The sequence below is a fragment of the Euleptes europaea genome, chromosome 13 (genome assembly GCF_029931775.1).
Source record: "Euleptes europaea isolate rEulEur1 chromosome 13, rEulEur1.hap1, whole genome shotgun sequence".
In the NCBI taxonomy this organism is placed as follows: domain Eukaryota; kingdom Metazoa; phylum Chordata; class Lepidosauria; order Squamata; family Sphaerodactylidae; genus Euleptes; species Euleptes europaea.
The window spans coordinates 34,421,674-34,448,041 of record NC_079324.1 but is presented as its reverse complement, the minus strand read 5'-3'; the positions used below and the strand labels follow the sequence as shown (position 1 = coordinate 34,448,041).

Below are 26,368 nucleotides of genomic sequence, written 5' to 3'. Positions count from 1 at the left end.
TTTGTTAGAAGCAGCCTTAGCTCCCATTCAGGTACACCTATCATGTTGTCCCTTTCCACACTGCAATGCCACCCTCCCTGGCACTGGAAAGACGATCCCATGCAGACAGAAGCTCAAAGTTTAATGAGGTAACGTGGGAAACTTCTCCCCCCCCCAACATCTGAACTTGAAAAAACAGAGTATATGCCACTGTTCCATCTTAAAAGGCATTCATGGTTCCCAATAAAAAGCAAATTATAAAAATCGATATCCATCAACCAAAAAAACGGGGACAATCTTCTCACCTTGAATATTTGCATTGTCTGAGGTTCAATTTTAGCATCTTCCCAGCTCTGGGCAAGATATGTGAGCTCCCAATGCAGGGAGAATTCAAGTGTCTGACAGACAGGGAAGATGTGAAGGGGGAAAAATAAAGATGTAGGAAGAATACGTAGTGGAGTCATGTGCACTTCCTCCCCACCCTCACACACACCAATACACAGTAATGTAATAGCTGAAATGTTCAAAATCAACCTATCTGATCAATGGGTCTCTTCACATACATGGGGCAAGATTTGAACTGAGAATGGGGATGTGACTGGTTTGGCATTGTTCTCTTTTCAGCACATTTAGTAATTATCACACATGCAGAATCAAACATGTAGAAAAGTATGCATAATATGAAAAACGTACAACGTAAATTCACCTGTGTGCGCCCAGATATGCACACGCATGCGCTAGGTTGTACAATAGTAACAGGTAAATTCAGATTCTCTCATATTCATCCTAAATTTACACGTTTAATTCAGACAAAAGAGCATGTGATTATGAGAAAACACAAAATTGCTAACACCTCTCAGGTGCAATGCCAGAATACTTGGGAGTAAATTGGAGCCAATTTCTGAACACCTCCACTTCTGTAGTCCAATTCAGCTCAGATTTATTAATGGAAACCCCTGTCTCTTACGCAGCTGGAGATACCCAGCACAAAGTAACTCACCTTGAGTATTGTATGAAATGTGTTGGATTCAACAAACAAAACTCACACAAAAAAACATCGTTTTTTGGGGGGAAATTGCAGTATTTTTTTTAAAATGGACTACTTTAGAAAGAACCTGGTTTTCCTGCATCTTGGGGAGAGAGAAGCTGTAAACTTGGAGGAGCAGGAAAATCTGTGTGGCAGGAAGCAAAGAGAGAATTTCTGCTGGCGAGGAACTATGCATGGAAAAGAAAGCCCTCTTCGCTTCCAAACCTTCAGCAGAAGACTCCAAACTCATTTTTTAAACCTCTAGCAAGATGGCGATAAAGTTTTTATTACAAATAAAAACTTTGATTCTCTACACAACCAAACCTGGCCAAAAGTGCAGATGAAGGGGGGGGCACATTTCTGGACATATCAGCTTGGACCTTATGGTGCCATCCCACTGGTGCAGCAGTAACTCCTCCAGTGGAAGAGCTGTAGATTTCCAGCTCCCCACAACTGTCTTCCTTCCAGTAACAGAGGAAGATGCCTTCTCTTCTCATACTGCTTGGAATCCAAGCCAGTGCTCTTATCAAACAGCTCCAATTTAGAAGTATGGCAGGCATTGTACCTGTTTTAATTTGGATACCAACAGCTGAGATTACAAGACCCTGATTTTAATCGATTTCAAGAATCACTTGGTTAATCCGTGACTTCCAAGGCCCTGCTTCTTGACATCAGGATACCTGTTACAGTTTATTAGATTCGTCTGAGAACGTTCGTAAAAGAAGAGGTCTGACCGATGGTCTGGCCGGCACTGAATTGGATGCAATCCTACTGCTCACTCTTTTCTGGAAACAGTCACAAATATACTATGAAGCATGTAAAAATGCATTTATCTATGCTGTGATGTAACAATGCAACAAATCAACCTCAACATAAAAAACAGCATTTAAAAAACAACAACACTATAGCAGCAGACAAATATTTGAAGTGGTTTAAAACTGCCAACCTGTCAGCTAAGTCAAACCGGATATGTTTATCATCTATTTGCATAGCTTCATCTACCTCTGGCTTTAGTTTGCATTCGGTGCTACAGTTGTGGAGTCAGATAGATGGAGCTTGAAATGAGAAACAGCCAACTAAGAATCAGTGCCCTTTCTCAGGAACACCCTTGGTAGCATATCGCAAAACACTGAAAATCAGATTGAATGCAACAACCTGTGTAAGGCAACGGAGAAGGATCCAAGATATTTACCGTGGAGAAAAGATAGCTTGCATCAAAGTCAAATGATTGGGAAAAAGTAGAGGTCTTCTGAGAAACCTGCACTGGAAGATGGCTAACTGTTCCCCTCTCAGTCGATATTAATATATACCAACCTGACTTCCTCCTCTCTCACCAGGCACCTTGCGGTCTGAGTCTGGAGCCTAACGCAGTCACTACCTGTGTTTGAACCTTAGAGCCCTCTACAAGCACAAAAAAGGAGCAGTGGAGTACAATACTGATGCATGCAGTTGATAGGCAGTATGTTGCCTCTGGATTGGCTGGAAATTTTAGAAGCAGGACTTCTCACACAGTGGAGAGAGCTGTCAGTCCTTCTGCTTACCGTGTAACCAACCTCAAGAGCCTGGAGTTGCAGAACGTACTTGCCAACTCTGGATTTGGGGACATCCCCCAGCCGTGCCCTAACAGACACCTTGGTATTTGATGGAAAAACTTGCTGGCTGGCAGATGGCTGGCATTATGCTTTCTATTGGCCAGCATCCAGAGTGATGTACCACTTATCCTGTAGATTGGCTGGTCATGACAGGGAAAGCAAATTCTGTCTGAAATTTCTTATTTGGGTGTTATAGAAGCAGCACAGGAGTAATAAACTCAGTAACCTGTGCTGTTTTCTGAATTTACTTTGTGCTTGCTTTTAAATTAATTATTATATCTATATTATTATATGTGCAAAAGCAATACTGCTGATATAGGCATTCTCTCTCAGACATATTTAATCCTTAATTTCCAAAAGGTTTGCAGCTGATAACACCTACATGATACTCTGTAATTGCATAATAAAGGATCATCTTCATGTCAAGTTGCTTGGTTCATAAGTTAAAGAAGATAAGGCCTGCATGGAACCATAAGGGGGAACAATTGGGAAATCTTTAACCCTGCAAAAAATCCTAAACCTCCCCTTTTCTCATTGAACTCTCAGTTGCCCTCACCATTCTGTTTCTTCCGCAGTACATTCAGTGCTCACCAGGGTCATTTTTTAAAGGGTCTCTTTTTCTTTTGGCTGATTTACGAAGTCCTGTCTTTCTGCATATTTGGGGAGTCCCCCAAGTACATAAAAACTCCTACTTTTGTCTGTGGGCGGACCTTGTTTTGCTGGCAAGAGCATTTGTTTTTCAATGTGATACATTTCTTGAATAGTACGGAAGTTGCAGCTATAATATTCATTGATAGGCTTCAATACGAAGGTTACTACAAACACTATGGAAACAATTGGCCCAATAGAAGAGCCTGGCTGATTTTTGAATTGTAATTTCAATTGCACTGCTTGTTGGGATCCATTTTCGGAGACTTTTCTTTGGGGGGGGAGGTGATGAACAAGTATTAAAAATAAGCAAACACTACAGAAGACAATTTTATTCTAAGCTCTGTGGTTGATCATTACTCAAGATAGACGTGGGTTTTTCTGTTGTTTTTTGGTGTTGTGAAGAACTGCACTGAAAAGTATAATAAGAGAACACTGATGTTTCAGATCAGTTCAGAGCAACATTCTCTGATCCACAGGGTATGAGGAAATGTGAGTGAGACCAATACGGCGCATGATTCACAATGGCTCAACACTGGGTGCTGCAGTCATTGAGCAGCATCAGAGGAGCATATGTGACTGAGCCTCACAGCATGGCTGGTTAGAAAGGAGCTGGCGACACAGAGCAAATTGGACCGCCTTCAACAACGGAGTGGAGCACAACGGAAAGGAAAAGCAATTAAAGGTCCTTTGAAATATTGTGAATTTATCAGCAGGCTTTTTTGTGTGTGTGTGTGACAGAGACAGACACACATCATCAGACACACACATCATCAAAGGTTATGCCCATCAAAAGAAAGGAAAAGCAGCTCAGCCACGAACAGTTTTATTTTTAAAGAGAAGAAATCACCTTATTGTTCATTCAGAGAAGCTGTGATTGCTGGAGGTTTGAGAGAGCATGAAGACAGTGGAGGTTCCTGAGGATGGGAGGCGCCTCGTTACCTGGTTCACAATAACACAAAAGAAAAAGGGAGATTGCACATGCAGAAAAAGGAAGGCAGAAAAGCAGAGAGAAAAAAATACCGCTGAGCTTTCCCCAGTGCAAAATGTCCTTCAAACCGAAACACTGATAAGGAAAAGCGTAGAGCACCGGAGGCGGTATGAGAGGATGCCGGGGGCACAGAGAAACAGGAGCAGAATCATAGAGATAGGAAAGTGTTGATGAAGCAGGACCAATTCTGGCTCTTTTTACCCTGAAGTTAAGAAACCTCACAATGAGTTTATCCCAAGTGTGTGTGTGGGGGGGGGGGGAGGGATAAAGGATATTTCATAAAAATTCCAGGAGGACCGAGTATTTCCCTGCAATTAAATAAAACCTCTGGCATCCTTCCAGAGAAAAAAAAAAAGCACTAAAACTGCTCTGCTGGGTCAGACTAAGGACCCCTGAGTCGGGCATCCTGCTTCCAGTAATTGCCAGATAGATGCCTTCAGGGCCCCACAAACTTGGAATTAAGGCCACAGCTGTCCTTATGTGCTGGCATGGAGGCTCCATTTGGCTGATTTAGCTAATAGCTCTTGATTCCTCCAATCCCCTTCCCTTTTTAAAATCAGATAAGCTAGTGGCCTTCACCACATTTTGTGGCAGTACATTCCACAAGCCAGTGTATGGTGTACAAAGGTAGTTTGTGCCTGTCCAGCTACCACACCCAAATGCAGCCACACTGCAGATTGATATATAATGCCAGCCACTTTGTTTTCAGACTTTTCCCTCATTGAGATTTTATAGTCAAACTTTCACCACTGCCCCCAAATGTACCAGCCATCTCTCTTGAAAAGGCTGTGTACCAATCAGCTTCCATTTTTAAGTGATTCAAGATCCCCCAGAGGGTGTGCCTATCACACCAAATGCTGATTGCCAACGTTTGGGTTTAGGTGAACAGGAAGCTGCTTATCTAGCCCTAAGCATCTTGCCTACAGTGTATTTCCCTTGTGCTGCGTGGGGAAAATGCCTGCCTCACATCCTGTATGATACTCTGAGATATTACGAGCCTCAGAAGTGAGGCAGATGGCTAAGTGTGTGCAAAGCGCCGTCAAGTCACAGCCGACTTATGGCGACCTCGTAGGGTTTTCAAGGCAAGAGATGTTCGGAGGTGGTTTGCCATTGCCTGCCTCCGTGTCATGACCCTGGTATTCCTTGGAGATCTCCCATCCAAATGCTAGCAAGGGTTGTGGTCCTAGTTTGCTGTCCTGACAGATACTCTCCTATCATTGTTTGCCTCCTAGACAACAGGCTTACCTCCTGGAGTGGTGAGAGTAATTCCTCAGTTTCTACCAGGGTTGCCAATAGCCTAGGGGGGGGGGGAGAAAGCTCTGTCCCTTTAATAGAGTCTTCATGTGTGGAAATGGGCAGGTGAAGCTTTCCATGGCATGTGGAGGTAAATATCACCTGGCAAATAACATCCCATTAAGCCGCTATTAAAGGGTCCAGATCTTTTTTCCCCTCTAAGTTTTTGGCAATCCTAGTTCTCACAAGGATTTTGGCTTTCCATCCTCAAATGAGATACACAATTTCCTTCCTTCCATCTCTCCCAGAATGTATTTTCGTATTTATTTCTAGAGGGTAAAATCTCTACAATTACTCTTATTTGTCCTTTTTCCCGTCATCAATTTTTGCTTAACAAGGTGGGGGTCCGTGAAGAATAAGGGTAGTAATGGGGAACAACCTAGAAATCCTCCACATCCTAAACCATAGCTGCCTCCAAGATTGTTTAAGTTCTCAGGGGGGCTTTAGGTGGCTGATCTTTTCTCAGCTGCTCTCAATAGGCTGTGTCAACCAGAAGACAATCAGTGTTCATTATGCAATTTTACTCCCCACCCCACACTTGTCAGTTAGCTAACAAAGACATTGTTTTCTGCATACCTGGGGGATCCTTTGAATAGGCAGAGACCCCTATTTTTCCGCCAGTGTCCCTGAGCTGTTGTTATCCATGCAGGGGGCCAGCCACTATCTGGTATTAGCAGATTATCAAGAATATCAGTTGGGGAAATGTTTTATTTTTTTTAATTAGATGAGGGAAGAGATCCTCAGAACGACACAGCTAGTTCTTAACAGCTTTGCCTCACATCCCTTAACAAGCAGTCTCTTTTGCCACATGACAAATAATTTGGGAACAGGAAGCAGTTTGTGATGCAAGGTGGAGGGGAGAACCTTTTAAAAAGGTTCAGGAATCCCTCAAAGTGTATAGTCGTTTTGGGGGCCTCTCTAAAGCAACCCTAAAGTAGCTCTGTCATAACTTTGGGAAGGATGAAGTGTCTATATTTTCCACAATATATTCACTGTGCTATATCTATCATTCTACTGTAGCAAAGAGAACTCTTCAACATATAAATTGTGCACAGAGTTTACTGTAAAGCCACATAAGGTACAGACAAGGTACACTTGCATTTTTAATGTTCAGGTATTTTTAAAAAATCCCTTAAATAATTCACTTAAGCCTATCTAGTCCCTGTTAGCACCGTGAACACCAAAATACAAATGAAGCAGATTCATGTTCACAGAATGGCTTGTGACTCAGATCTTAGTGTTAACTAGCACACAAACACTGCATGTAGGACTGAAGCAGACATAATGTTGAACTGTGGCTGAGAGACCAGCTGGCAGGTTGTGCATTCCCTGCTACCTCCTCTTCCCAGTGTGAACTCCCCACTCTCTTCCCAGCCTAATCATTGTCTGTGGTTACCCATGCACTGGAACGAACCACGGTTAATGCTAACCATGACTGCCTCCAGATTTGCAATCAGCTTTTTAACCCTGGTTACGATGGGAACTGAGGTTGGCATCAGTAGATACACACTGTCCTAAACCATAAGGCAGGAAAGGGCAGTTTGTGCTGGAGAGGAGAGGGAAAGGGGCACACACTAGCCCATGTCCTGCAACTGATTTTGTAACCACACAATAGACCTTGAATGGCACATTTCCACCAGCCTGTCATTTCTGGACCATTCATTGAAAACAGATTTTTTAAAAGAGAAGCAAACAACAATCTGATCAGCTGTAGAAAATATCGACAGAACAGACTAGCAGACTCTTTTGGTTCTGGTACACCCTTCAATCAGGATGAGGGCACAGTACTACATCTCTCTCCTGACCCATGCCTACGCAGCTGGCACGTAATGTGCATAGTTCTTTGGAAAATCTTCCCCTGCAATCCAGCCATAGCATGAACCCAGCCTTCTCTTCAAGTCCATGCTCCATGTACCTATTTTAAAAACTAATAACCCTAATTACCCTAATCGACTGGCTAAATTTTTCGGAATATTTCAGTTGTAGATGTCAAGTTGAGGCTTTAGAAACTCCTTTGTGAACTCTCAATGATCTTGATCCAGAGTCCATTCCCCGCAGGCTCATGACTTGACAGGCAAGATGGATGCAGCCATTCCGAGCTCTGCCACATACATTCAGCAGCCATTCTATGTTCCTGTGGCAAAAAATTATTCTTGCTGCCTGTCTCTACAAGGAGAAGCTGGTGTCCGCTGCTCAAGACTCATCAATGCTGACTACACTGAACTGCTAGCTGTTCTGCAGCTTGGCTGATCTGAATAGGACTTCTCAAATTCTTTGCACAGCAAAGGAACAGCACGATGAAACTGCAGAGATGCCTGTTGCATCAATTCCACTTCAAAAAGGTGTCAGTTAAAAGCTTAGAAGAGAGGGACCCATTCCTCCACAAATGAAGTCACAGAACCACTATTATTTTTCCTTACCTGGCGGCTTTTGCTTTTCGTATTTTTAAAGATTATCAGAATGATTTCTGGGAAAAGGCTGACGAAGATGAACAAAAATATTGCCAGCCAGGTGGACACTGAAGATAGGAGTTGGGCAAATACAAAATACATTCTTTGGTGCTTCAAGAAAGGCCTGGATAGAAAGATACAGAAGATATATTATGTTGGGACAAAAATATATCTGCCTTGACTTCATTTACGTACAACACACCAATATTTAATAAGATAGCAATAACACACCCTGTGGCACACAGTGGTAAGCTGCAGAACTGCAGTCAAAGCTCTGCTCATGACCTGAGTTCGATCCCGACGGAAGTCAGTCTTAGGTAGCCGGTTCAAGGATGACTCAGCCTTCCATCCTTCTAAGGTCAGTAAAATGAGTACCCAGCTTGCTAGGGGTAAAGTGTAGATGACTGGGGAAGGCAATGGCAAACCACCCCGTAAACAAATCTGCCTAGTAAATGTTGTGATGTGATGTCACCCCATGGGTCAGTAATGACCTGGTGCTTGCACAGGGGGACTACCTTTAATAACATGCCCCAGATAGTTAATTACACAAGGGGCTCAAACTGGTTTACATGCTGCCCCTCCCCATCTTATCTTCAAAACAACCCTACGAGGCAATTTAGGCCGAGAGACTGGCCCACAGTCACCCGCTGAGTTCCGTGCATAAGCAGGGATTTCAGCCCAGTCAATCCACTATACTACACCAGCTCCGTAAAGTTTTAATCCTGATTCTAGCATGCGGCTTCAAAAGGAGATGTTAAAATTAAAAAAAGAGATGGCCTTTCTAACGTAACAGTGATGTGGTAGTTTTTGAAACCCAAAACGCAAGCTCTCGTTCTTTATTTACTATCTTCAATAAAGTTATCTAAACAGAAGTTTTGATAACATGCAAGTGTATATGAATTTAGGGTGTGATGCACACAATGCCCTGCACATAGCCAGATGCATTAAATTAAAAAAAAAAAACTCACCAAAGGATTCCTCCCCAGAAGAATGAGAAAAACACATAGAAGGCCAACGAACCCCAAATGACGAAGTGGTTTAGCCATGTCCAAAAACGAGTGTCTAATGCCAGCTAGAATAATTGTAAAACAATCACAGATTGTAAAAAAAAAAAAAAAAAAGGAGAATTACAACATAGTGTAAACAGGCTGTTGCATTATAGTGGTCTAGTAACTCTGGCCGCATCTCAAACAAACGTTGCCAAGATCAAGAAATGAAACAGTTGAATCAAAGATGGCTTCATTTAGAACAAAAGAAAGAGCTCTAACCTTCAGGGTGACAGTGAACACGAGTACTGTAAAAATCAGGGTTCCAAAAGCCCAGTTTCCAGACATCTGAAAAACAGTCAGTTGAAACATTTGTCTCAGCAAGGTTTTTACTGGGGCAGGAGAGGATGGCAAATAAAGAAATCATAGCGTCAGAATGGGGTAATATTCAGCACTTGTTACAGTTACAAATAAATCTGTACTAGTGAGAACCCGCAGGGGCTTGTGGGATACATCTCATTTGCCCCCTCCTACTATTTCCTTTCTCTTCCTCGGAAGCCCCCATCGCCTCTCCCCTTCTCCTGCTTTCTTCTCTGCTTCCCACCCAACAGCAAATCTACATTTATCTACCCCTTTGTCTTCAGCTTTCCTTCTCCCCCACAGCATACTCTACTTATGAAAACTATGGCCCAGTTGTGTGGTGCTGGGCCAGGCCCTCTTCCATGGTAGGAAACCTTCAAGTACTTGTGGGGGGGGGGGACGACAACCTCACTTTCCCCTGTATCCCTTTCCCTGAACTTTTTCCTCTTTCCCTCCTCCTGGCAACTCCCAGTGCTGTCAGCTTATTGTTTCTAATGCAGCTCCTATGTTCACAAACTAGCATCTTGACTGGTCTTGTAGACATATCAACGTGCATAGACATTACATATATTATACCAATGGAATGACAATTGGCAATGTCTCAACAGACAATTTTTCTTTTTTAAAGAAAAGAGAAACATTTTGGATTTGGGCTGTAAAAATTGCTTCATCTGTTGATTTATGTGTATGTGTGCATAATATGTTTTTACTAGACCACTGATGAAGGCCGGGGGACCTGAAATATGTTTGGCATGTGGTTTTAGATTATCAACCTAATCTGCTTGGCTGAAAAACTGAAACCCTTTGTGGCAGTGTACCAAACAGCACAAAAGCAATCCATAGGCAATTCTCAATCAAACATTGTACCCAAGTGAGTGGCTGTACTGGTATGGTGATCCAGAAGCCCATTTAGACCCACCGAAAAGGTTCGACGTGTCCACACCTTTTTCCTCTTTCAAGCAGCAGACTTTCTTTTCAAACTCTGCTTGAAAAGTGGTCCTGGCAGGTGGTACTGGGGAGGGGAGGGCCGCTCTTCAAGAAACGGGGATCTCAAGAGCCATCCTGCATCCAAACTAGCTGCAAATTTCTGTGGCTCCTGGACTGGGTTTGGTTTAGGAGCTAATTTTCCTCTTACCTTTCCATTGTCCTCTAAAGAAGCATCCCAGAAAAGCAAATAACCCCCAAAGAAAAACACAAGGCCATCAAAAAGGCCCAGGAAGGTCCAGTACAAGAAGGGCTTCAACTGCAGCATTGCATTGCCGGAAACATTCCTGCCAAGAGAACAAAAGGAGAAAAGTTTTAAAACTTGGGTATGGGAGAAGGAATGGGAGATGAAGAAGAAGAGTTGGTTTTTATACCCCACTTTTCTCTACCTTTAAGGAGTCTCAAAGTGGCTTATAATTGACTTCCCTTCCTCTCCCCCCAACAGGCACCCTGTGAGGTAGGTGGGGCTGAGAGAGTTCAGAGAGAACTGTGACTAGCCCAAGGTCACCCAGCAGGCTTCATGTGGAGGAGCGGGGAAACCAACCCGGTTCACCAGATTAGAGTCCACCACTCATGTGGAGGAGTGGGGAATCAAACCCGGTTCTCCAGATCAGAGTCCACCGCTCTTAACCACCACACCAGGCTGGCGGAGAGGCCAAAAATGCAGTTTTGCTGGCTCTTAAAGACCACTGAGACCAACTAGAATCTGCCTGCGCATTTGCAGGAGCCGCCAAACCAGCAACACAAGCCACCTGGGCGCCTGCCTCCATTTCTGGCAAGCACCATCACAGATCTCCGTGCAGAAGACAGCTATGAACTCCACCCCCCGTGATATGATGCAATCGGAAAAAGAAACAGCAATGTGACATTTGGGACATCCCCAACGGAGAGAAGGGAGCAGTGCTAGTTTTCAAACACAGAAATCATAACGCCCACACACAGTTTCATAGACACCCATTGTTCTTTCGTCAAACACTCTGTTTCAGTGATTCCTCTCTGCCCAGTAGTACTGCTGCCACGGCTTCCATCGGCCCTGTCCTTAGGACAGCCATATGTTCCCAACAATGCCAGAACTCAACTGTACAATAGGAGGATAGTCAAGCTATTCTGGCTATGTTACTTAGCAGCGATACTTGACACTCGGGTGTCCCTGTTTTATAAAGCAGATGCTCTCTGTTGGCTCCAGGGTGTTTTCTGCAGAAGCCAGGCTGGCCAAGTGTGGAATGTTAGACCCGAGCTCCCTCTGCTGGGCTTGAAACGGGATTCCTTGCAAATATAGCCTCTCTTTGAGAACAGGTTTCAAGAAAACGAACTGAAGTCCAGAGAAGAGCGACAGGGCTTTGTCTGCTATTAAGATGCAGGTCACAGGAATCTATGGGAACCTGGCGACCCAGAACGCAGAAGGCCGTTCTGTCCGAAAGCTGGTCCTGCCGAATTTTGAAGAGGGGCATGCAAGGGAGGAGCCGCCCATTCAGTGGGTCCCATCAGAGCTGCCACAATTAGTTGGCTACTTGCCTCCTCTGGCCTCATTCTGTTTCTGAAGCAAGGCATTGAGGCTCCTTCTTACTGAGTAACCTGGCTCACAATAGTTCAACTTGCTATTTAGGCCCCTGCGCTCCTCGGAGCTTACTCAGAACTCTTGAGGTGGTTTACAGGACGTTAACAAAGCAAAACAGTTTATGGTCAACAAAGCACATCAGCAGAAACATGACACTTGCAATCCAGCTGGCCTTGAAATTTAAACATTTGTGATTTTGGGCAATCATTGCAACGGTTTGCAGGAGCAGCAAGAAGCACAGAGGGACTGCAATGGCCGTGCCTCCAGCAGGAGGGAGACAATTGTTTCAGGAGAAGTTAAGAAGAGCTATTGTTTTTTGGTGTTTTTTTAAAGTGTTAGCAAGTTCAAAAAGACTGGGTTTTATTCCACAAATGACATTCCAGGTATATTCTAGCACCAGCTGCATACTTATACTCCCTGGAAAGGAACACACATAGGAGGGCCTATACACTGGCCAGATGTGCAGCCCTACCATCTGCCATATTAGAAGGGAGATTTAAGAAGATCCCCAGGGTGGAGAGACTTTGCCCGTGTAACACGGGGGAGCTGGAAACCATTGAACATGTATTTTTTAGATGTCCCCTCTACGAGTCAGCCCGCTTCAATATTATTGACCCTTTGATTAGGGAAATGGGCTCTGTTGATGAGGGTGAATGGGCCAAAAGGTTTCTGCTGGGAGACAGCTCATCAATCACCACCCAGGTTGCAAAATATTGTGCCGTAGCAATGAAGCTACGTTGCCACAATGTTCCCTAATTGGTGGAAGTGTAAAATTGGGTGATTCCTAATTTTGTTGGCCTTGGTTGTAAACATCTACGCTGTATGGACATTTTCTGTTTTCTCTGGCATATTAGCTGCAAATAAAATGTATTTATTTATTCCACAAATGGGACTAATTATTCTTTTTGGGGAAGGGGACAGTTCGAGATCACTCCTCAAGATGAATGCCAGAAGGACTAAAATCATCCTTAAAAGAGGGGCATTTCAGGACAGGCAAAGCCATTGCAGGACTAACTATGTTTGTTACGAAAACATATGGAACTCCCTGCGTATCACCTATTGTTTAAGCCCTTGCCTACTGCTGCTTTAACAGAAGTTTAAACTGAACCACTGCAGTGCGGCAAGCGGGGCAGGTGAAACAGCAGATATGTGTTAACTTGTGAATATTAAAAACAGAATATTGCACAAAGTGCCCCATTTCTCTTATTCTGTTCACATAACAAACTTTATCCAGGCAAGTAAGTGGAGCACACTAACTTACCAGAGTCACAAATATAATCAATAGGTATGCCACCATATCTGGCAGAGAGAGGGAGGAGGAGAGGGAGGGGAGAGGGAGGGAGAGAACTAAGAAAGAGATGGCAGAGAAGCAGCAATGGGCAGCCTGATACTATAACAGCCCCATTTCCTTTTGCTACAAGCATAAATCCTTCTTGATGCAGACGGGAGGATGTTTACACCACAGTAAGTGTGTGATACAGACAACAGCAGCTGGCTTGCTGGAACAGGGCCAGAGGAACATTTTCATCACTGGAGCAAGTTCCTGGCTCACGGAACAGATGCTTGGCTAAGCCTCTTCTTGATATAGTCAATGGAGATGTGGTGAATGTCACCACAATGGGGCTTTGGACAGTGCCAACCTACACTAGTTTCCATCAGCCAAGAACTGCCACACAGATTAACACAGACTGAAAGAAGCCAAAGGTTCAGACTGCTGAAATTGCATGTTCTAATTGTGTGGATGGAAGTGCCACCTGGAAACACGCGATGTAGGGGCGCTCAAAAATCAGAAGCTAAAGCATTTTGAGATTCCCAAGTTCACAGTGTGTGGTTCAGCAGTGGCACAAGCAATGATTTGTGAAACTACAGAAATAAAGCAATAGTAGGGGTAAGAGCAATAAAAGATAACCAGAGCAATCAGGCACCAAAAACAGCTGATACTCTGCAGGTGGCTCTGGATTTATTCCTGGGACCTCCAACTGCTGATCACTAATACAGTGCTTTAGACTATTCAAAGCACGAATGCATTTGAGCCTGGCTTTGGCCGGGGAGGGCTACAAATCGCAAAATAAAAATAAATAAAATTTCCCAGTAACTCTTATGAACAATCCTGTAAGGTAGGCTAGGATCATTATTGGGGGTGGGGGGGAGATGAGGCCAAGAAAAGGTAGATTGCCTAATGGCAACTAATGATTTCACTGCAGGAAAGGTGCAAGCCAGGGGTTTCTTGAATTGTGGCTTAGGCCCTCGGCCAACATAATACATCCAGCTTGCCTTCCAAGCCCTGAATTACTGTCATCAGCACTGAAGACAAAGAAAAGGGCAAACACATTTTATCACTTACATATATAGCTTTGGAACGGACATCAAGGTGTCAATGGGGATATGTTGCTCCAGCAGACTGTAGGCCACAATAGGCAGGGATGTAAAACAGATGTTGAACATGGTAAGGTAAGCTGCATCGTAGAGAGGCTTAAAAACAAAAGGAGGGTGGGGACAGAGAACAAATGTCATCTAAAATCATGCAAGCAGGGGCTCACTCACACCCCAGCCAAAATGCTCATTACACTGTCTGCCATCCCCTCCTAAGCACAATCAAATAAATAGTCCCTAGACCCAGAAACAACAATCAGTTCTAATGAGCTGGATCCGATGGATCCATTCAGCTGACAGCATTGTTTTTCTCACCCACCAGCAGAATGCTCCTTGAATTAGAGCAAAGTGTTATTAGAAGACTGGATCTGCAGGATCCAACCCATAGTTTCCAAAACACAACTGTCAAAAGAGGGCAGAACTTTATGGCCAATACAGCTGGGAGAAAAAAGCCCAAACATTCCTGCAGTTGGTGTACAATGCCAAGCTCAATGATAAGATTCAGCTTCTTAAAATCAGACAAACAAACCATAGCTTTGCTCTAAAGCTTTTGTAGGGGGATACAGAACCAGACCATAAAAGGAACTGTACATTTCAGAACCCCCTGAAGGGAAATTAGCTTGCAAGGGGAAAAACCCCCACTGCATCCTAGCCAGGAAAAATCCAGGTAATTAGCACAACTCGACGCAAACCACCAATGAACGGAATGGGAATACTTGGAACCGCACATCATGTTCACCCAATTAAGAGCCCACAAATCGGGTTTCATGGAACACTGGAAAGTTTGTGAGCCACTGCTGATAAACTGGGTCACTTGAGGCTCTGCCATATGAAGGTGATTCAGGGCAGAGGAGGAAAGTAGGTTTAAGTGCAATGCGAAGCACCACTTTTGGATGGAAAGAAAAGTGACCGGGTGGCTTACAGACAGTTCGCATGGCTGCAACAGCCCAGAGTCAGCTTTCCTCGGCATTTATTTTTAAACGCTGCAGCCACGCACCCCACCCGGCCGGGTCAAGAGCTGCCTGTGCAGATCGTGACTCACCGTTCACATCTGCCCTCCTGCAATAGTCCCTGCAGGTGATTCTGGCTGAAGGATGATTTTAATGCGACTTGCTTGTGAGCCCATGTGGCTGGCAAGGACAACATTAAAAGGCGCCCTGTCCTTTGTGTTATAGGCCAGTGACGCCATTGTTTAGGTTAAGGGAAGGATGCACCAAAGCATCCCAGCAAGATTATATTCCAGAGTTACACTGCACTGCTCTTTAAAGACAGCAAGACTAGAACATCAGCCCAAAGTGAAACTGAGATCTCCAACCTTCCTCTAGAGGCACAATAAAGAGTAATCACATACCTGTTGTGAGAAGCCACAGAAGAACTGGTATAAAAATTGTGGGAAAATGAAGCAAAGGTTCTGAAGAGGCAAACACATAAAGAAGAGTGTGTTATTGGGGAAAACCATCACTGCTGTTTTTCTCTGTTGTCACAACTAAAAGCAATGAGGCCACCCATATAAAAGGAGTGCATCTCCCCCTATGATCCTTTCTGAGTTCGGCTTGAAAAGCTCTGCTTTGAATTCTCACTTCAAAACATGACCACTTTTATTTCTCATATTGTCATTTGTGAGAGTTCAAGGTGACATACAGTTTTGGGAGGTGGGGGAAAGAGAACAGACAACAACTCTGGGTGGCAGATTAGAGCTGGGGAGTATGAATGTACCAAGCTCATTTTTGTGGCTAAACTAGAACAAAAACCCCAGATATTCCCAGTCTAAATCCAACCCTGTAAGTACTAGACTACACTGTCTTTCCCCACATGCACACAACATGCAGGTCCAGCGTATGCATGCAACAGAATCAAAGCTTTTACTGAACTGCAACAGTTCAAGTTGTAGGGGAGAAGTTGCATGTCAAATGCTGTTCCATGGGGGGGGGATCCTTGCATGTAGAAAAATAGCAGGGAGAAGTTGAGGCTGACTCTCCATGATATACGTGTTCTCTACATGCATGGGGAGTTTTTTTTGGGGGGGGGCATTAAAACGCATAACGGCTTGTCTTCTGCCTGAAGCGATATATTTCTGGAGAGCAGACACTGCAGGCAGGACGGGAGCTGGCAGAGACAGGCAAGGGAGAGAAAAAACACTGGGCCAGTGGCAGAACACAAGGGGCCACTCATTTGATATTCGGGATGTCTGATTTCCCACTTTTGCCAGCCCCATAAACATTCTGCTTGAGATTAACAGTTCTTAGCCAGCCAGACGGCCAGCTGACCATCCAAAACCCATTACCTTGTAGAAGAAATACTGCACAAGGTGCGATATTCTAACATAGTACAAATGCCCGTGCGCCAACAGCAATCTTTTCAAGTCTTTAAACTTGGGGATGGCATAGTCACTGTTCCTTGCTGCCTGGCGGCCCTCTTTGCCTTTAATACCTAGGCGAAAAACAGCAAAGGAGTTTGATTCTCTTGGATCTGGCGCTTGTTGATACAGCAGAAAAATCTCATTGGTGAGGAAATATACAGATGTGTGAGGTGATGGTTTGCTATGGTCTTGCCAGAGAGCTACACCGCACCAGCAGGAACGCAGTCCATGGGAAGCCAGCCATCTTTTTCAAACTCATATTATCACCGTGAACATATTGGGAAAGCTTGAGGCTGCCTAATACAGAGTCAAGCCATCTAGTTCAGAACCATCTACCATGACTGGCTGGGTTTCCAGCAGGAACAAGGTCTTTCCCCAATACCTTCTACCTGAAAGCCTTTAACTGGAGATGGTGGGAATTGATTTTGGGACCTGAACACATGAAGCTGCCTTATACTGAATCAGACCCCTGGTCCATCAAAGTCAATATTGTTTACTTAGACCGGCAGCGGCTCTCCAGGGTCTCAGGCAGGGGTCTTTCACATCACCTACTTGCCCAGTCCCTTTAACTGGAGATGCCAGGGATTGAACCTGGGACCTTCTGCATGCCAAGCAGATGCTCTGCCACTGAGGCACAGCAAATCATTTGTTCTAGTGCTCAGCCACAGCTCCTCCCCAGGGCTGTGCATATGCCACACAGGAAAAGTGTGGAGTGCAGCACCGGAAGCAGAATTTAGCTTCCCGGTAATCTAAGGTCTCATACAGCCCTCCAGCACAATTAACACATGCAGAAATCTGCTTGGCCTTTGCCTGATGAAATCTCAGGTGCTAGAAGGATGGCAGAATAAGATTTCTGGTTGCTGGAAGGGTACAGTGGCCTTCATTGGCCTATGAGGGTCCTAAGTGAAGCTGAATTGGTTATGTCAATATAGCTAGAGACTACTAAACAAATAATCACTGTGCAAATTCTGCAGAAGTTGCATAACCAATCGTTCCTTTAGTGCAGACCTTGGCTCACCGTGGCCAACTGATGGGCACCGCAAAGCAGCAACTGGAAGTATTTATTGTACAGCCTATTAACAGTGGCACATCACATTTATTACCTATGCCAACGTGAGCCTCCAAGATCATGCTTACATCATTGGCACCATCTCCTACCGCAAGAGTTATCGGTTTGCCTTTTGAATTCTTCACCATTCGAACAATCTACACGAGAGAAAACAGAAAAGCCGGACAGTGCAGAAAACACAGGATATGGGCGTCTCTCCTCCCCCTCCCACATCACTCATGCTTACTGGGGCCAATTTCCATCTTTGGTAGCAGGGAAGGGGGAACTCAGGATGTGAACATGACTAACTCATTAGGCAAAAAAAAATGTGACAAATGCTACCTGGGAGTCACTATGCCATGACACATTCGATCAGCACACTGGGAACGACACGCTCCTAAATTGGCATGCGCCACGCACCTGTGCTTTCTGCAGAGGGGCCATTCGGCAACACAGTACTGCAGTGCATTTGAGGCAAATCTGTTCGAAGATGTTTTTGTAGTGGCCGGAACATGAGTCTTGAGAAGGGTTCAAGATCAGGGACAGGGTTGCGCCGTCGATCACCAGCCCGTATTCCTGACTGAGTGTCCAGCTCCTTAAAACAGAAGATGTGGTTTTAAAAACAAAACACTGCCAATCTAACCAAGAGCCTCAGCCGATCAGGGCTATGGCAAAAACGCACATCTCAGCCGCACCTTTTCACATTCTCGGGCATCTCATTCACCAGCTTTTTGTGATATTCCATCAACAGCGTGTACAGCTGCTCTTCTTTGTGGCGGTCCTCTCCCACGGTTTTTGTTGTCAGCAGCAGCAGCTCGGTGTTGGCCTGGAAGAGCCTGCAGGCGTAGCAGGTTGCCTTGGCAGTTTCCATCTTGTCCCCCGTCAGCACCCAGATCTTCATGCCGGCAGAATGCAGGGCCTCAATGGTTTCAGCGGCATTCTCCTGGAGTCTACCGCGAGACAGATATTAAATTTATCTAAAAAGTTCCCATCCATTCCCTCTATTAGAGGGACAGCCTGATCAGTTAGCCAGCATGATGTAGTGGTTAAGTGTGGTGGTTTGGAGCGGCGGAGTCTGATCTGGAGAACTGGGTTTGATTCCCCACTCCTCCACAGGAGCAGCGGAGGCTAATCTGGTGAACTGGATTTGTTTCCCCCACTCCTGCACACGAAGCCAGCTGGGTGACCTTGGGCTAGTCACACTCTCTCAGCTTCACCTACCTCACAGGGTGTCTGTTGTGGGGAGGGAAGATGATTTTAAGCCGATTTGAATCCCCCTTAAATGGTAGAGGAAGTCGGCATATAAAAACCAACTCTTCTTTTCTTCTTAGCCCCCTGCAGAGTGAAGCAACAGGAACAAGACCTCCTAGATGCCGAAGCTATAAACAGATTCATGGAGGATGGGTCCATTGATGGCTGCTTAAGCCATGGTGACTAAAAAGCTGAGTATCAGTTCTATGAGGCAGCACCAGAGGAATGCACTGTTCTCTATGCCTGGTTTGTTGGCCCTCTAGTGCAACTGGCTGGCCACTGTGTGAAGCAGGATGCTGGGTGAGATGGTCTGATCCAACAGGGCTCTTTTAACATTCTTGCTAAAAAAAACTGGACTCAGAAACCCAGTGCAAGCGTTACAAGATCACCAGATTCACCCTGCTGAAAAGGAGCTTTCTTGCCAGTGTAGCTAGTCCTCCTGAAATACTCTCCCTTGGGCAGAGCTAGGTGGTGACAGGTAGACTGGATCCCTGATATATCCCATTCAAGACCCGCTGCCAGATTGAGTTCTGACAGGTTCCTGCCTGGAAAAGGTGGCATTGTTTTTTTGTCGGGTAGTGCCATCGGCTGGCACAAAGCAGTGCATTTCTTTGTGTCAGTGCTCCAAAGAAATCAATAAAACACTGCACTTAAATATAGCTTTTAAAAAAAAGAAAGAAAACACCACCATAGACACAGATCTTTGGCAACAAAGTTCAATTCAAAGATTTTTTTAAAACTCTGCCTTCCTGCTGCAGACCTTTCAATGCAGCTTACAAACTTCATCACACAGAACACAACAAATGAGTAACAGAAAAAATATTTAGCACCTTGGTCTGCCCTCAAAGGGGTATCTCCTTTTAGAGTTACCCCTTTGGGAGTGACCGGTTTACCTAAGACCGGCACGGAGTAAATATCCTGCAAAACCAGCAACCGAGTTTACATTCAGCAGCTGGATAATGCCATCTCTCTATGGGGCTTCTTTCCCCTGTGCTGCTGTCAATCTGTAGCAGAAACCTGGCATTCCTTTTCTCCGTACTAATGCAGTCGAAAGAGGGGGAGGCAGAAATCGTTTCAAACCTCGAAAAAGGCTCGCTAGCACTGCTCCTCCTCCTGTGCGCTGCAGCAACCATGGAATAATCCCCTGCACTCCCCATGAACAGGCTGCCAAGTTTACACTCGCAGACGTTTGGAAGCTGAATTAACAGGGCATCAGCTATGCACAAGAGATGTTGGAGAAAGACTACCCTTCCCCTTCTACAAGGAGGCCCCCTCAAGGTGAATCTGGATGTTTGCCCAGCTTGTATCATCTGCATCCCCTCCCCAAACAATTAGGGGGAACAATTCCACAAGTGGGGCCTATTTTTGAAAGGAGTTTAGCACAGACCGATAGCGTTGAAGCTGAATTCATTTTCCTCCCATTGCTTTACCTGTCTTCCACAGCAGTGGACCCCATCAAATGCATGTCTCTCTCGATCTCATCGAAAACCGCTTCCATCTTTGCTTCTCTGTCCTGCAGTGCCATTGCAGCTTCATTAATGCTGACATCTATGTTCAGGTAGTCGCTTTCAGATATTTCTTTGAAGGCTACACAAAGGGTCCGATACCCATCCTGGAAGGAAAGAGGCACATGCATTCTTTAAAGCCTATTTTTGGTCTTTCCATTTCAGGTGGTGTCATTTTTGGGTACACGGCCGTGCTCCAGAAGTGTATCCAAGAGGTCAAATGAAAGGCTAACTTCTAGGCATTCCGAAAGTAACTGGTTGGGAACAAAGTAGTTTTCAGGCCATGATTCAGAGAAACAACCATGCCAGAGCCACAAAGGAGCTTTAAAAAAAGGCAAAGGTCCCCTGTGCAAGCACCGGGTCATTCCTGACCCTTGGGGTGATGTCACATCCTGATGTTTCCTAGGCAGACTTTGTTTGCGGGGTGGTTTGTCAGTGCCTTCCCCAGTCATCTTCCTTTTACCCCCAGCAAGCTGGGTCCTCATTTGACCGACCTCGGAAGGATGGAAGGCTGAGTCATTCTTGAGCCGGCTACTTGAAACCGACCTCCGTTGGGATCGAACTCAGGTCGTGAGCAGAGCTTAGACTGCAGTACTTCAGCTTACCACTCTGCGCCACAGGGGTCTTACACGAAGGAGCTTGTTCTATAAAACAGCTCCCTGAAGCTGCTTCAGGAACTTGGAGTGGGGGAGAAGGTGGTGAAGCAAATACAGCCTCACTGAGCACATGCATTTCCTCTCAAGCACTGAGATGGAACTTGCTAGATCACGGCCAACTGCTAAAGCCCTTGAAAAAGAGCCAACTCACAGTAGACTTTTCTGGCTGTGATAAGGACAGGACACAGAAAGCTGCTCGAGTGCCATTAGTGGACAAAGTCAAATTTAAATGACTGAAGTAAAAAAGGGCTCAAAGGTGGCTTGTGTTCAAAAGATGCTGCCAAGGCACACAATGGAACAGTTAAAAGCAAGAACAAAACCAAATATTCAGTCGATGAAACCGGGGGAGTAGGAATAAGAAATCTGGTCCCTGCATAACTCTGGGCCGAAGGACGCAGTCTTACTATGGAGAGAGGCCTTCCCAGAGTGCACAGCAACAGTGCCCCAGAGTTCAACCCCAGAGGCGGTGCTGGAAAAAAACAATAAGGGCCATCCTTAAAGACTAGGAGTTACACAGGCTCCATCACAAAGAGCCAGGCGAAAGCCTCGGTCACTGTTCACAATTTTGATTTCTGCATGGAAGGGACTCACTGAGTGGACTCCACTCTGCAGGTCCCTCAATCTTTGCTTGAGACAAAATGCAGCCCCTAGTTTACAATGTAGTTGCTGACCAGGTGAGACATCAGGTGTAGCCTACACTGCAGTGAGAGTCACTCGGTGGTTCAGGAGCCACGTGTGGCTCTTTGATATGCCCACCTGTGGCTCTTCTGTGTTCTCCAATATGACTCCAGAAACGGGGGCAGGTGAGTGGGCAAGGCCCTTCCCCAGTGGGGCTGTGGTTGTCAGGCGGTCCCCCACCCTGAAAGAACCATCGCCAGAAGAACCGGTCAACTGTGAGCCTCCCTGAGGCGCAGGCCTCATGCCAGGGTTGGAAGTACATGTGACTAGGGGTTGATGGTAACTGCAAATGTGGCTCTCCACAAACTGTTTTGAACAATCACGCTTTTGGGGCTCTCCTTAACGGCGTACTCACCATCGCGTTGCGTTCTACGTGTACTTTTGTTTTCATTATTTCAGATTCCGGCACCCTTGAAAACACAGAAGAGTCTGCTCCTTTGCAGAACAGGAATATCTTCCCTAAAAGAGCATTTTGAAAAGGGATGGGTGGATATAAGAGTCTTTTGTGAAGAAGTTAATTAAGAATCACTGGAAATGCTGGAAAAAAATATATCTTTCACGGAAAATAACTCTGACTAACCTGACGGCATCCTCACAATAACACTCATTCGGCGACGGACACAATCGAAATCCAACACGTGAAGCAGTTCATAGCTTTTAAAGACAAGAGGGAAGGAAGGTATGAGTTTGTGGAGGGCTGGGGGCAATCGCTTGCCAACCCAGCCCCAAATCTAACGCTGAATGTTAGTTTGAAGGATGTTCTTGTCGATCACTGCTCCTGGAACAAATACAAAAGCTGTATTTTCTCTTGCTAAGAAGTTCAGGGTTGCCATTTGTTTCAGTAAGGGTTCCAACATATAGATCGGCAACCTGAAGCCTGAACGCCAAGTCTAGCACAGAACCCTGACTCACCAGACAATCTAGTTGCGGACCACATGTGGGCAAGGTTGCAACCAAGTTAAAAATCTACTTGAATTAGCACTTTGGGAATTTAACAAGCAGCCAGGGACTATCTACAAGATATGCAGAGGACACATGCCCATACTTGGATTAACCCATATAAAAACAAAAATACCCCCCCAATGGCATACAAAAAAATTCAGCAACCTTGAAAGAGACCTGACTTTAACATCCAGTCTCCTGCAACAATAAAGTATACAGAGAAGGGGCAGCAGGCAAACTGGCACTGTACCCCAAAAACATGGGCAAGAAATGGCATGAAGAAGCCGACCATTTCAATCTTCCATCATTTCCAACAGTGACCTGTCCTAAAGTTTCCCTATATGCTAGATGACTAGTTAAAATTGGTCCTACCTCTCGATTTCTTTATTGCTGTTCCGTATCTTCATGAAACCATTTGCTTGTCCTAGAAAAGTGAAACCATACCTGTCAATGAACAAAAAGGACAGAAGGGCGTTGAAAAAAAACCAATTTGTTTTTAAATTTAAACTAGACCAGATTTTTGGGGGGGGGGTGTCTTTTGTTTTGTTTTTAAACGACAACAGGAAGGTTGAGTGAAAAATGTGGTACAAGCAGGGCTGGGTGTATGTTGTGATCTTGTGAAAGTGCAGAAAACCTTCAGAATTTAATATTTAGCACCAACTTAGCTTTCTAAGAATCCCAGCTTTTGTTGAAAAAAAGAAAAATAAAGTTCCTAGGCCTTATTGAAAAGACAATTCTTGAAAAAAAAAATGGGAGTCAGAACATAAGAACATAACAAAAGCCATGCTGGATCAGATCGAGGTCCATCAAGTCCAGCAGTCTGTTCCTACAGTGACCAACCAGGTGCCTCTAGGAAGCCCCCAAACAAGACGACTGCAGCAGCATAATCTTGCCTGTGTTCCATAGCATCTAATATAATAGGCATGCCCCTCTGAACCTGGAGAGAATAGGTATGCATCATAACTAGTATCCATTTCTATTAGTACCCATGGATCGGCCTGCTCTCCATGAACATGTCCACTCCCCTCTTAAAGCCTTCCCAGTTGGCAGCCACCACCACATCCTGGTGCAGGGAGTTCCACAATTTAACTAGAGCAGCTTTCCAGTAACTGGGGGTGTTGAATCTTCGGAAGCTTGCATTGCTCCAGGTCCCTCACCAGAGACACCAGAAAAAATTGGTCAAAAACTGCAGGACAAATTATGCAAGACAGAACTAAAATCTACTCAATTTGCATTATTTATGCAGGTCATGGAACTGTCCTTTTTCTAGGTGCAGAACTTTGCCTGTGCACAGAATATTTTGTTGGGGGGGAGGATTCTTAGATGCTGAAAAGTTGGTGATGGATTGGTATGTATCTTATTTAGGGGGGAAAATCTGATTCTTTAGCAATCCTACAAAGGAAAAAAATGGAGGGAGGTGTTCAATGTCTTAATACATAGTTGTATTATTATACAACTAAACTAAGAATGATATTCAAATGACTACAATCAGATAGATCTAGACCATGGTATCAACGAGAACAAGATAGAGTTCTGATGAAGGGAGCTTTGACTCTTGAAACCTTATACCCCCAAAATCATGTTGGTCTCTAAGGTGAGAATAGACTCAAATCTAGCTGTTCGGTTATAGACCAACATGGCTACCCTCTGAAAAGATGCCATACGAAACCCACTGGAGTATTTACCCTGGTACTTTACTGAGGCTATATAAACCAAGAATTTATAATTGCATGGCCTATGATACATTTCTTGTCAGTGAGACCTTAGAAGTTTGCGTAAAATTTAGAAAACATACTGATTCTAAGATAGCCTTATTAACCTCCTTCATACACAATTTCAAATTTAAGATCTCGGGTTTGCTCACTGCAAATGGAAGGGTACCACCACCATGGTGTATAGAGGTTCTATGTAAAAGGCACTGTATAACTTTGTGGAAGTTACAGTCTACAATATCAGCGATAGGATGGTTTCAGTACTCCCAATTATGTTCCTATATTTGGGATGAAATGAGAAGCCAATATATTAGTACTTCTCTCACTCAGAAGTCCTTTTCAACATTAAAGAATCTAAAAGATTACTTAAAATATTTTATTTCGGGTTAATTAATTCATTAAATAAAGAAAAATTCAATCATTGTAAAAGTAAAGGTAAAGGTCCCCTGTGCAAGCACCGGGTCATTTCTGACCCATGGGGTGACGTCACATCCCGACGTTTTCTAGGCAGACTTTGTTTATGGGGTGGTTTGCCAGTGCCTTCCCCAGTCGTCTTTCCTTTAGCCCCAGCAAGCTGGGTACTCATTTTACCGACTTCAGAAGGATGGAAGGCTGAGTCAACCTTGAGCCGGCTACCTGAAACCAACTTCTGTTGGGATCGAACTCAGGTCGTGAGCAGAGCTTGGACTGCAATACTGCAGCTTACCACTCTGTCCCACGGGGCTCTTATTGTAGGCACTGGGAAATAGTACTGGAACAAACCATTTTCAGTACAGAATGGAAGTAATTGTTCACTTCATGTCAGCAAGAGCAATCTGTACCAACATGAAAGAAACGTTGTACATGTTAACTTATCTTTGGTATTTCATTCCTTCAGGAGAGAAGCCAGCAAGGTACGGCCTGATCTCATCGGATTTCGGAAGCTAATCAGGGTCAGTACTTGGAAGGGAGACCACCAAGAAAGACTCTGCAGAGGAGGGCAATGGCAAACCGCCTCTGCATCTCACCTGCCACAAAAGCCCATTGCTCGGGTCACCATAAGTCAGCTGCGACTTGACAGCACTTTACACACCCACATTTCATTCCTCGAAGGTTGAGTAAGCTTTTCAAGTCAAATTCTCACACATTCCGGAAATGTGGTTTCAGATCAGCAGATTATTTACATATTCAAATGTTTGGGGATAAAGTTTATAGAACTAAATATTTCAAGACTTCCGATACCTAAAAATCTGTAGGCAATTCTTTTAGGCCTTTCATCTGAGTGCTGTGGTAAGCATAATTTGTCTATGATCCTTAACCTTACTTTAGCGCCAAAAATGTTAACTGCTAGAAACTGGGTACAGATTTGAATATAAGGAATTGGAATATAAAGAAACCTTCCTCCATTGTATCTTGGTAATCATCCCTGTTTTAATGGCAGCGTAGGAGCCCCATGGCGCAGAGTGTTGACTCAGCCTTCCTTCCATCCTTCCGAGGTCGGTGAAATGAGTACCCAGCTTGCTGAGGGTAAAGGGAAGATGACCAGGGAAGGCACTGGCAAACCACCCTGCAAAGTCTGCCTTGGAAACATCAGGATGTGACGTCACCCCATGGGTCAGGAATGACCCGGTGCTTGCACAGGGGACCTTTACCTTTATTAACCTTAACTTCAATATGCTTAACTGTTATGCTTTGTAGCACTGAGAAATGTGATCAGCATATACAGTACGATCTCAAGTTTTTTTCCATAAACACATATTTCTTACAGTTTCTCTGAATGCGAGTTTTTCCCATTTCTTTGATACTATAAACACCACACACCCTATAAAGAAGCTTTCTTTGCTGGTATGTGCACCAATTTGCTTACCAACAGCTTACAACACAAAACATGTGCATTTTAGGAAGAATCCATAGTTAAAAGTGATGGGAAGGGCCATCAGTGCTTACTGCTCCTGTCTAGAAGAATCTCGCTTTTCTTACAGCTGCAGCACATGGGA

General features: G+C 44.6%; 1 protein-coding gene across 1 annotated transcript in view; it reads right to left on the bottom strand.

The window, feature by feature from the left end:
* ATP11C (ATPase phospholipid transporting 11C) overlaps positions 1–26,368 on the bottom strand; it is a 100,054-nt gene that overhangs the window by 1,810 nt on the left and 71,876 nt on the right. The window contains exons 15-28 of the mRNA XM_056859255.1: positions 23,053–23,124; positions 22,319–22,392; positions 22,094–22,197; positions 20,330–20,511; positions 18,352–18,598; positions 18,069–18,278; positions 17,704–17,806; positions 16,526–16,671; positions 15,593–15,652; positions 14,213–14,340; positions 10,462–10,597; positions 9,249–9,314; positions 8,949–9,052; positions 7,951–8,104 (exon numbers count right to left, since the gene is read on the bottom strand). Coding sequence (XP_056715233.1) covers positions 7,951–8,104; positions 8,949–9,052; positions 9,249–9,314; positions 10,462–10,597; positions 14,213–14,340; positions 15,593–15,652; positions 16,526–16,671; positions 17,704–17,806; positions 18,069–18,278; positions 18,352–18,598; positions 20,330–20,511; positions 22,094–22,197; positions 22,319–22,392; positions 23,053–23,124 — 1,786 coding nt within the window. The remainder of the gene's footprint in view (positions 1–7,950; positions 8,105–8,948; positions 9,053–9,248; positions 9,315–10,461; positions 10,598–14,212; positions 14,341–15,592; positions 15,653–16,525; positions 16,672–17,703; positions 17,807–18,068; positions 18,279–18,351; positions 18,599–20,329; positions 20,512–22,093; positions 22,198–22,318; positions 22,393–23,052; positions 23,125–26,368) is intronic.